General features: G+C 36.7%; 1 protein-coding gene across 2 annotated transcripts in view; it reads left to right on the forward strand.

Annotated features, from left to right (window-relative positions):
• Positions 1-12,607, forward strand: part of GOLGA4 (golgin A4) — a 122,436-nt gene that overhangs the window by 52,593 nt on the left and 57,236 nt on the right. Inside the window, exons 9-13 of one of the 2 annotated variants that reach the window (XM_012806057.2) lie at positions 2,457-2,552; positions 3,224-3,356; positions 5,010-5,197; positions 5,495-5,578; positions 10,123-10,270. In XM_012806057.2, coding sequence (XP_012661511.1) covers positions 2,457-2,552; positions 3,224-3,356; positions 5,010-5,197; positions 5,495-5,578; positions 10,123-10,270 — 649 coding nt within the window. Of the gene's footprint in view, positions 1-2,423; positions 2,553-3,223; positions 3,357-5,009; positions 5,198-5,494; positions 5,579-10,122; positions 10,271-12,607 lie in introns of those variants that run through there. The other variant, XM_023514026.1, reaches the window with a different exon arrangement.

The following is a 12,607-nucleotide window of genomic DNA, read 5'->3' on the forward strand; positions in this document are numbered from 1 at the left end:
AGTTCTTGGCAACCTCACGCTCCTGGGTTTGAGGGTTCTTCCTGCCTTAGCCTCCTGAGTAGCTGGGAGTACAAGTGCCTACCACAACCCCTGCTATTTTTTCTGATTTTAATAGAGATGGGGTCTGGCCCTTGCTTAGGCTTTTCTCAAACTCCTGAGCTTAAGTGACCCTCCCACCATGGCCTCCCAGAATGCTGGGTTTATAGGAGTGAGCCACTTCTCCCAGACTAATTATTATAGTTTTTATTTGTGTGGTCTTCCTAAAATACATGTTGCTGGAGTTAATGAAACTAAGAATGTCTTAGCAGTAATATTATTTGTCTACATGAGCAGTAGACATGATGGCAGTTTGCCATCAACTGTTGGTTCTTCTGTATTTTAAGTTTCTTTTTGTTTTTCCTAATCAATACTACAGAGTAGCCATAGAGTTCCTGACACATAAATTTTATGATGACCCTGTATTTTTGCTAAAGTAAATGTATGTGCATTGTAATTTGGGGGCAGTAATTTTTCACAGGGGTCAGATTAATTCAGCTCCTTTATGTCTTACTGTGGGCCAGGCTTATCCATTTGCTGTCAAAGTAGGCAAGACCACTCCTGGTTTGACCCACTATTTTAAATTAGCCTGTAATTATAATATCTGTTGACTTTTTTTTTTTTTGAATCCACTATGAATCCCACTATGTTGTCCTTGGTAGAGTGCTGTGACGTCACAGCTTACAGCACCCTCCAGCTCTTGGGCTTAAGTGATTCTCTTTCCTTAGCCTCCCAAGTAGCTGGGACTACAGGCACCCACCACAACACCAGGCTGTTTTTTGTTGTTGTTGTCGTCGTTGTAGTTGTCATTGTTGTTTTAGCTGGCCTGGGCCAGGTTGAACCCTCCAGTGCCTTGGTGTATGTGGATGACCCCGTAACCACTGTGTTGTGGGCACTGAGCCTATCTGTTGACTTTTCAGGGTTCTTTTGTTTTAAGGTCCATCTGACACCTTGTTCCTTCCCTCTGCTTTCTCCTGTGCAGATCCCAACAACATGCATATTTACTGCTCATTAGTGCTTTCTTTCCACCCATTTATTTATTTTTTTTTTAATAGAGATAGGGTCTTACTTTTGCTCAGGCTGGTCTTGAACTCATGAGCTCCAGCAATCTACCTGCCTCAGCCTCCCAGATTGCTAGGATTACAGGTGTGAGGCACCACGCCTGGCTTTATTTATTTATTTATTTTATGAGACAAAGTCTCACTTTGTCACCCCAGGTAGAATGCTGTGGTGTCATAGCTCACAGCAACCTCAAACTCTTGGGCTTACGTGATTATCTTGCCTCAGCCTCCTGGGTAGCTGAGACTTCAGGTGTGTGCCACAATGCCCAGCTGTTTTTAGAGACAGTGCCTTGCTTTTCCTCAGACTGGTCTTGAACTCCTGAGCAAACTAAACAAACTCCTGGGCAAACTCCATAGCAAACCAAAACTCATACAGACCATTGTTTCTTATTTTTGTAATGAATGGTCTGTATGAGTTTCGGTTTGCTATGTTTTGCTACTTTATGACCAAAGTTATTTTGAAATGTTTGAAACAGGTAACTTTACTTTATGGCAAGGTAAGTTTAATATTTTAGGTATTCTACCAGTGTATAATTTATGTGATTTATCAGTTTATGATATATAGTATATTTTGATAGTATAAATAAATTTAAAAGGAGCAAGTAAATTAATAAATTTATAGGTAGTTATTGAAAAAAACTGGTATAATTGTGGGAAGAGGCAAAGAAGAAGAAAAACAAAGGAGTAGAGTTATCTCCCTTGGATGGTTGATATCATCAACACCAGCCATATTGTCCTATGGAATATTGTGCCACAATGCCCGGCTATTTTTTGTTGTTGTTGCAATTGCCATTGTTGTTTAGCTGGCCTGGGCCTGGTTCAAACCCGCCAGCCTTGGTGTATGTGGCCATCGCCATAACCACTGTGCTACGGTGCCGAGCCCCCATGGAATATTCTTTGTTGTTATTGTTGATAATAGACTATTACTTGAATTAACCATCAGAATTAATTATATAGGAATTTCTTATATCACTATACATTACTAAAGTTTTATTCTTATTAATATCATGTTTGATTTCTATTTTCTTGCAAGATTTTTAAAATTATATATGTATATAGGCAAGTACCTGATCTTTTGTGATGATACAAAAGAGAGATAATATAATTTATCCCAATCTCCAAGTAATACTTTAAGGTTAAAAGATTCCAAACATGACTTTGAAAACCAGGATCATGTTTTTTTTTTTTTTGCAGTTTTTGGCTGGTGCTGGGTTTGAACCCGCCACCTCTAGCATATGGGGCCGGCTCCCTACTCTGTTGAGCCACAAGTGCCACCCTGATCATGTTTTTAAACTTGAAAACTTCATGTTTTTGTTTTATAGTGTAAACTACCTATAAAATTTTCTTATGTTTTAGGAGCTCCAAATGGACCAGCAAGCAAAGAAACATCTCCAGGAGGAGTTTGATGCATCTTTAGAGGAGAAAGATCAGTATATCAGTGTTCTCCAAACTCAGGTAAGACTAAAAGAAGAAATATGGAATTTTTGGATAAAGAAAAATAACGAAGTTTTGATGGAATATGTAAGATGTTCCAGATTCAGTGGGGGGTGGGGTGGGGTGGGGAAGGCTTATTTTAAAAACTATGTGCTTTTCTTGAATTTTAAGAATACTTTTGATTTATTGTTTCTTTTGACTCACAGTGCAAATATAAAAATCAGCTGCATTGAGAATAAACTTTTTGTTTTGATATTTTCCCTTCTCTGTCATAAAAAGAGTATCATGTAATCTATGCCCTTTCTGTTTCAAAGAAAGTACAATAAGCTATCTGTATCTATGGGTTTTGCTTCCATGGATTCAACCAATTGCAGATCAGAAATATCTGGGGCGATAAAGCACATCTTTACTAAACCTCTATTTTCCCTGTGTTATTCCCTAAAAAAGTCAGTATAATCACTATTTAAAACATAGTATTTTTATTGTATGAAGTATTGCACATAACCTGGAGATGATTTAAAGTACATGGGGGATTTGCGTAGATTATATGCAACTACTATACCATTTTATATAAGACACTCAACCATACACGGATTTTGGTATCTTCAGGAAATGTTGAAACTAATCCCCACCAGGTACGGCCGTAGTTTCTCTTGATATTTTTCTAATGAAGTACTGTTTTTATTTTTTAGGTTTCTCTATTGAAACAACGATTACAAAATGGGCCTATGAATGCTGATATACCGAAACCACTTTCTCAGATGGAACCACTGGCTGAAGTCTTCACCAAAGAAGAGAATACAGAGAGTGATGTGGAGCCAGTAGGTAAGCTTTATTTTGCCACAAGGTTAATTTAAAAACTACAGTGCTGTGGCTCACACGTATAATTCTAGCATTTTGGGAGATTGAGGTGGGAGTATTACTTTAGGCCTGGAGTTTGAGACCACCTTGGGCAACATAGCAAAACCTTACCTTAACAAAAAATAAAAAAATTAGGTGAGCATGGTGATATGGGCCTATAGTCTCAGCTGCTTGGGAGGCTGAGGTGGGAGGATTGCTTAAGCCTACAAGGTTGAGGTTACAGTGAGCTTCATTAGTGCCACTCTACTTCAGCCTAGGCAAGAGAGAGAGATCCTGTCTCAAAAAAAAAAAAAAAAAAGTACTATAAGCCAGAGGAGGATTTTGAGAGATTCAGAGCACGAGCTGATAGAACTGGTCTGAGAGAAAAGGGTCTTTAATACTGACATTGTCAGACTGGGCACAGTGGCTCACACCTGTAATTTTAACATTTTGGGAGGTCGAGGAAGGTGGACTGCTTGAGCTCAGGAGTTTGAGACTAGCCTGAGTAAGAGTGAGACCCTGTCTCTACTAAAAATAGGGAAAACTAGCCAGGCATTGGTGGCAGGCGTCTGTAGTCTCAGCTACTCAGGAGGTTGAGGCAGGAGGATTGCGTGAACTCAAAGTTTGAGGTCATTCTGAGCTATGATGATGCCATGCACTCTACCCAGGGTGACAGAGTGAGATTCTGTCTCAAAACAACAAAAACAAAAAAATTTAACACTTTCAGAAAGATGCAAGGATTTTTATGGCATTTTTGTACCACATTATTGTCGTAATTGAAATTCACTGATTTATTGATAGAAATAGCTAGATTTTATATAGACAAGTTCATTTTGCTCAATGTTAATAAATATGCTATTTTAATTATTTGAATATTTTAGTTTTTAAATATTTATTTTGGCTTATATATTTCTATATTCAAACATACTTATATTTACCCTATTAATTGCTTTTTCACTGAAAAAAAGAAGAAATAGTTCAATTTTGTCTTAAAATTCAGTTGTAGCCCTCCCTATGCTTTGAGGCTTTGAGGTACATGTTCATTAAAATTCCCATATTTTATTTCCTAGTCTTTTTTCTTAAGAAGACTTATGGCAAACTTGGAGTAAGTTGCTGAGCAGTTAGCTATCTGAGCAACCAAGCTATGAAGGAAGAAGGGTCCCAAAGTTCCCCTGAGATGTGAAAACTGTACTCATAAATGAGTAGAGAACTCCTTTCAGGAAGAGATTAGAATTTGGTTGGAAAGAATACTGTACTTTATTAATCCTTTTGGGATGGTTGCTGAGACATGGGAGTAATTTTTAGTAACAAGAGATGCTTATTGAACTGTCTTTAAGGAGAGTGAATTCTGTTAATTTTAGCTAACCAGTATACCATGCCATTTAGGATGGGGTTGAATCACAAAATCGGTGAATGCATGCTGAGTTTCTTAAGATGAAGATCAAATAAACAGAAAACAGATGTCTGGAAGGGTGCCAAATTATTGGCTGACCAAGTTGTCTCTAAGAAACATCTGGCTTCATCTGGCTCAGAGTCAAGCAGAGTGTTGGTATAAGAATACACTTCTTTGTACTGACTGACTACCTGTTCCTCAAGTTCCTTACTGACTATGCCTGATAAATCTGCTTTATTGTTAAGCAGCAGATGGAGCTTCTGCTAAAACACTGGAAGCACTACAGCAAAGAGTTAAGCGTCAAGAGAATCTACTTCAGCGTTGTAAGGAAACAATTCGGTCACATAAAGAACAATGTACACTATTAACCAGTGAAAAAGAAGCTCTGCAAGAACAACTAGATGAAAGACTTCAAGAACTAGAAAAGATGAAGGTAAAAGAAGAAATGAGTTTTGTTCTAATTTAATCCTGCGAAACCTCTTTGGGCTATAGTGTGGCTTGTGTTTCTTCTGGAAAGCCTTCCTCCATTCTCTTTAGAATGAATGGAGAGGGTGTCCTTGTTTGGGTACTCAAGTGCCCTAGGATTCATAGCACTTGCCATACTTTAGAGACTTCTTGTGTACTTTTCTCCTACTAGATTATAAGTGTCTAAATTAGACAAAATGTTTAGAGTTCTTACGTGAGGAGAAGCTTTATTAGAAATGGAAATGAATTTTTGAAATTCTTTTAGGACCTTCATATGGCTGAGAAGACTAAACTTATCACTCAGTTGCGTGATGCAAAGGACTTAATTGAGCAGCTTGAACAAGATAAGGTAAAACAAGAAAATTTATGAGACTAACATTTGTTAGGGGACCCAAAACCTTATTTTTGAAAGTACTTCTGCTTTTCAAAGTTATTACTGCTGTTTCTGTGAAAAAAATTTCTAAATTTACATCACTATTAGCATTAGTTTATCATGTAACGCAGCCGATTCTCAGTGATTTTTTTTGATCCCACTCAGCATATTGATTTATAGATTAAAATAACCGTTGGCAAAGGAAATCTATGTTTATAGTACATATCTACTTAGAGAAAAATTATTTGTAGTTAAGGCATTCTAAATGTGAATGATCTCAGTATGTTCTTTCATATATTATGGAAAGAGATTAATGTCTCAGATAAGTTGCCTAAAAAGTAAAGAAGTGATAATTTGTATAATATCATAAACAAAATTTTGTATAAATGAATTTTAGAATGTGTAACTGAGATTAGAGGATTGAGGAAGGAAAGTCTTTGGTTTTTTTTATTTTTTTGAGACTTGAGCCTCACTTTGTCCCCCTTGGTAGAGTACTGGGCATAATAGCTCACAGCAACCTTAAATTCTTGGGCTCAAGTGATCCTCTTTCATGATAACTCACATCAACCTCAAACTCTTGGGCTCAAGTGAACCTCTTGCCTCAGCCTCCCAAGTAGCTGGGACTACAGGCGCCCTCCACAATGCCCAGCTATTTTTTAGAGACAGTGTCTTGCTCTTGCTCAGGCTGGTCTCGAACTTGTGAGCTCAAGTGATCCACCTGCTTTGGATTACAGAGTGCTAGGATTACAAATGTGAGCCACTGTGCCTGGCTAAGAAAGGAAAGTCTTTTTTTTTGAGACAGAGTCTCACTGTGTTACCCTTGGTACAGTACTGTGACATCACAGCTCACAGCAACCTTCAACTCTTGGGCTTAAGCAATTCTCATGCCTCAGCCTCCCAAGTAGCTGGGACTACAGGTGCCTGACACAATGCCAGGCTATTTTTTGATTGTAGTTGTTGTTGTTTGGCAGGCCTGGGCTGAGTTCAAACCCAGCAGCTCTGGTGTATGTGGCTGGCTTCCTAGCCGTTGAGCTATAAGTGCTGAGCCAGAAGGAAAGTCTTAACTTTGGCAGTTTGGAGTTTGAACAGCAGCAAAGATAACTGAAAAATTCATGGATAAACAGTTGTTATTTTAAGTCTTTCAACCCCAAGTTCTTGGGTTCCTTTTCTAAGGAGCTCTTTGTTGCACACCATCCAGCATTTTCTTAAAAATGCTGGCTTACAGGTACAATGTAAATGCTGGCTTACAGGTACAATGTTTTAATAGGCCATGTACTTAAGATCATGTCACAGCTGTACTGCTATTGAACTATATTGGTAAAGTTTTCACTCTTCTTATAATGTATTACTAGATTCACCTCTATAAATTTCATGAGGGCTAAGATTTATAAAAAATGATTATGAAAAAGAAAGAAAATGATTATGAAAAACTTAAAGCATTTACAAAAGAACTATTAGTAAAATTTATTTCTATGAACTCATCACCCAGTTTTAAGAGTTAGCATCTCATGGTTAATTTTGGTTCATTTGTGCATTCCCAGTCCCCCCATTGTCCTCTTCAGTGCAGGATTGTTTTAGAGAAGAATCCAAGAAATCTTATTTCTTCCATAAATATTTTAATGTATCTTTTAAGTAATGGGCTTTTTAGTTTTGTAAAAATATAACCATGTTATCACATCTAAAAATTTAATAATTGAATGGAGGAAAAAGTATCCAGTGTACTCAGTACTTCTATGAAACCTGCTTATATTTACTCACACTTTGTTATGAAAGATAGAACACAGCTATAGCCCAGGATGAAGGAGAGAAATGGATTGGGAAGGGAGGGGAGAGGGGAGGTTTGGAAAGGGAGGGTGAAAGGCGGGACCACCCCATGGAGCATATTGCAAGGGTACTAGTCAAATCTGTCAAGTGTAGAACATAAATATCTTAACACAATAATCAAGTAAATGAGGCAAAAGCTATCTTGATTGGTTTGATGTAACCATGTTAGATTGTATATTAAAAAAACCCAACACATTGTACTCCACATAAGTATAAATGTATTCATGATCTATGTGTATTTGACTTAATAAAAAATTTAATAATTCCTGAATATAATCTGCTATCTAGTCAGTTTCATATTTCCTTTTATCTCATATACAGAGGGTACCAAAAAAATGTATATACATTTGAAGAAAGGAAAAAACTGTATTATAATTGCAATTCAAGTCATGTTTGACTTCTGCAATTACAAGATGTGCTCAAATGTGACTTGTGGGCTTGGCGCCTATAGCTCAACCGGCTAAGGCGCCAGCCACGTACACCTAAGGTTGCGGGTTCAAATCCCTAGCCCGGACCCGCCAAACAACAATGACGGCTGCAACCAAAAAAAAAATGGCCAGGCGTTGTGGGGGGCGCCTGTGGTCCCAGCTACTTGGGAGGCAGAGGCAGGAGACTCGCTTGAGCCCAGGAGTTGGAGGTTGCTGTGAGCTGTAATGCCACGGCACTCTACCCAGGGGGACAGCTTGAGGCTCTGTCTCCAAAAAAAAAAAAAATCTGACTTGTGAAAGTGTTCTTGGAGCCTCTGATTGGAGACGCAGGGAAAAGGAACTGCAGACGAGATGATTGATTTGAAGGGAGGTCGAGACTCACTCAGGTCAGCGGCCAGGCCTGACTTTACTGATTATCTTACATACTTTAGAACATTCAGTAAGAATTTAACACAGATACAAAGAAGTGAAGTAACATTAGGAAGTTACCATTAAGATTACAATTCAGTGTGAAGGCTGAGGAACACGTATACAGTTGATTTTGTTTAGAGTAAAAACTCAAAAGAGACTTCTTGCTGACCCAAATCCAAACTAGAGATTATAATGTTAATGAAGAAAGAAGACAGAGAACAGAACCCAGTGCTCGAGGACATGTGTTCTAGCTTCCAGCTGCGACCCTGGCCTGATTCTCCTGATTTCTTCTTAGAGAATCTTTCTGCATATTTCTGCATATCTGTAGGCAGGTGCAGAAGATCGATCTTTGAAGAAATCTTTCTCAGAATCAATCTCCTGGGGGGAGCACATTGAAGCGAACTGCCATGTTTGAGCATAGGGTGCTTATCTCTACAGATTTGTATTCATCTTTTGTTATTGGCATATGTTATTACAATTTTAATACAGTATTTTCCTTTCTTCAAATGTGTATACTTTTTTTTAACACTGTCTGTATTTTTTTCCTTTTTTATGAGTCACATTCCAAATAAAGTTATTTCATCTCAGTTGGTTGATAGATTCTTAAGGCTTCTTTGAATCAATAGGTTAGATTATCTTCTCTTTATTCCCCTGTTGTAATTTGGTTTTTCCCCATTTGTAATTTGGAAGAAACTGAAGTCCCAAGATTTTGTTTTGAAATTTCATATGACAATGTTCCACTTACCTGGTTGTTGTTGTTGTCCATTAATGTTATCCATTAATCTGTAAAGCAGGAGTCAGCTGATCCTGCAAGTAGGGCATTAATTTCCTTAAGACCATAAGATTGCTGTCACAAAGTCTGAACTATTTTTCAAGAGACAAATTAAAACCACCCCATTATTTGTTAGTCCCAAATAGCTGATTCATTGTGCATTAATTTAGTTATCTTTATCTCCTTAGGGACTTTCGTTTCTAGCATAGGTCATCAGAGGAATCAGAACCAACTAGCAAATTGGAAGAACAGGGTTGCTTTACTGATAATAGTAGTAAAGAGTGTTAGTGAGACCAGAGCCAGTTGCAAGAGGAAAGAGAAAATCTGGGTAGATCTGTCCAGTGTGGCAGCAAGCACTTTGCACTCTGTCTTTGAGGTATCCCTATGTTACAGCACGGATTAATAATTGTGGTTCCTTATAGCCCTGAGTCAATTTCAAAATCCTGTATTTTGTTCATTATAAACTGTTTACAAAGCCAGGCAAAATTATAACACATTTATAGATGGGTTGTAAATCTTTGTAAATGAAAACTAAAAACATGTTTTAGTGCTTAAAGGATTAAACTTGCTATTAAAATAATATTTTATATCAAAGACCACCCTGATATCATGCCAACTAACAGAGGTGTAGAGCAGAAAATAGACTTAAATTTGTGAAATACTGAAGTTGAACATTCCTAATGTGAAAATCTGAAATCCAAAATGTTCCCAAAATCCCAAACTTTTTGAGTACTGACACGATGCCACAAGTGGAAAGTTCCACATTTGACCTTATGTAATGAGTTTCAATCAAAGTATAATCAAAACTGTTTTGTGTGTAAAATTAAAAATATTGTATAAAATCACCTTCAGGTTATGTGTATAAGATGTTTATAAATCATAAGTGAATTTTGTGTTTAGTCTTGAGTCCCATCCCCCAAATATTTCATTATTGAAATTTACAAATATTCTAAAATCTGAAAAAAATTGAAATCTGCAACACTTCTATTCCTAAGCATTTTGGACAGTGGATACTCAGTAAGATCTATGCTATTTATCATGCAGTTTTGTTACGCAAATGACTGAGAGTCTGCACTTTTGTTCAGGGAATGGTAATAGCAGAGACAAAACGCCAGATGCATGAAACCTTGGAAATGAAAGAAGAAGAAATCGCTCAACTTCGTAGTCGCATCAAACAGATGACTACCCAGGGAGAGGAATTACGGGAACAAAAAGAAAAGTCTGAAAGAGCTGGTAAGAACTCAGGGGTTATTTGTTTTATGTTGGAATTCAGAATTACTTTAAAGTGCCTTACTGACATTTTAAGAAATTAGTTAATTCTTAATAAAAATGAGTAACTTAATAAAAATGAGCATTTCACTGCTTATTAGAGGAGGTAAGGGTTGCCAGACTGTGGCATGTGGGCCAGATCCCTCCCATAGCCTGTTTATGTATGGCCCTCAAGCTAAGATTTTTTTTTTTAATTTTAAATAATTGAAAAAAAAAGAAGAAAAATATGTGACAGACCATATGTGAACTGTGAAACCTAAAATATTTATGATCTAACTCTTTACAGAAATTTGTTTACAACTGCCTTGGCGTATCAAAATTCAAGGTTAAAATTTTAGAAATTTGTAGTAGGCACAACATGCTACTTTTTAAATAACTACTACCTTATAGATGCTCTAGGGTAAATAAAAAGTATAAGGTATAGTCTGCTTTTAAAGGTAATAATGAGCAATTCAGTATTTTACATAATATTATGTTTTGACAACAAAAATTGCTAGGCTATAAAGTATAGAGACCATTGTAGTATTTGACATACAATGTGGAGTAATGCTAGGAAAGGAGAGATGTTAGAAAGAGGGGAGAGCAGGATAAACTGTGCCTTCATGGCAGTGAAGATGTGAGTTTTGAGTTGGGCCTCAATGGCTAGAATAGGCCTAAGTGGAAAGGTGGTAGCAACATACATTTCTGTTGCTACAAAGCCATAAAGAAGCACAGTGACCATAGTGGGTATGTGAATCAGCTGGAAACCATTCTTGCTGAAGTGCAGAATGAAGTTGGATTGTGAAGGAACTATTGAAATATTAAAAGGTGAGTAGCTGAGTTTACTCGATCTTGGTGTACAAGGCAGCAAGAAACCAATATAGGAAAGCATAATGTGATGGAAACTATAGTGTTTCATGTAGTAAAGAAACGAAGTGACAAGTCAAATTTAAAAGCAAAGGCAGCAATCAGGTTTGAGGGACTGTGAGCTTTGACTACCTTGACTTGGACGGTGGCCTGGGAAGGAGAGGAAAGGTAGAATCTGTAGATTTTGATGTCTGATCAACTTGGATGAGAAGAAGTAAATTAGGAATTTAAGATGATGCCAAAGTTTTGAGCTAAGGAGATTGAATATATAGTAGTGTAGAGTTAGAATAGGAAATCTAAATGGGGAAGTTGAGGATTGGAGTGAGATAATGAGTTTGTTTAGTTACTTTGAATCTGAACCAATCATGAGCTTTCCAAATGAAATTGACTTATAAGAATTTGGAAATACACTGGAACATCACTAGCCTAGGTTTGAACCTTGTGGTTAAATCTTAAAGAGAGACTGATTTCTCCAAAAGACTTAAGTTTTACAATAGTAGTAGTGTAGTAATGGTAAGAGTAGCAGCAGCTGTTACTACTGACACTTAAGCTTTGCTGTTGCTGTCTCTACTACTGCTGTTACTGCTATTACTACTATTAATGCTACTGGTAGCTAACACTTGGTTATTTTAGCAAGACTCTGATGTTAGTGCTTAACTTGTATTTGTTTATATTTTATTCTCATAATTCTGTGAAAGAGCACTGTCACTATCCTCATTTTACAAATAAGAAAGCGTAAGAATATAGAAGTTAGGTAACTTGCCTATATTTATGCACAGAGATAGGCTGGATTTTAATTCAGGCATTGTGACTCCAAAGTCTGCACTCTTAATCATAGAGTTCTTGAGTTTGGCAGTGAGAAATAAATTATGAGATGTTGTTGAACTGGATTACTTTCAGTGAACAGAAAACCTAATTCATAGTCTTAGCTTCTCATATGAGGCCCTTTCATTTTTCAGACTGCTTTTTTGTTGACTGTCATAGCCAATAAAGAGAAAGTATTGGTGAAGGGATTACATTTCCTTTTTAAATTGGGGTATACTTTATGAGGAAGTAGAAACTGATGAATAATAAATACCAAGTTGACAAGAGTAAATGATGAAAAGATAGGCAAAATATACAGCTAATTCACTATAGAATGAAATCTTTTCACATAACTATTCTAGTTAAATCCTTAGTAGTACAGCTTTCCTTCCTTTGCTTCTCCAAAACACAGATATAGTTGGTCTTTACATGTAATTTTCATAAAACTATGTTTTTGTAAATATATTTAGCCTAAAAGTTGAGAAACTTTTTGGTTACTATATTAACATTGTCAAAATATTAAAAATTAATACTAAAAGAGAGAATTGAAATTTAAATTATTTAATGGATACAGTCATCTTGGAAAGGCTTTAGCTAAAAAAATTATAAGTCCTTTTATAGATATTTTTAAAAAATTACATTTGCACTTCT

This window comes from Otolemur garnettii, unplaced genomic scaffold, assembly GCF_000181295.1.
Source record: "Otolemur garnettii isolate 467f Iridium unplaced genomic scaffold, OtoGar3 scaffold00002, whole genome shotgun sequence".
NCBI lineage: Eukaryota > Metazoa > Chordata > Mammalia > Primates > Galagidae > Otolemur > Otolemur garnettii.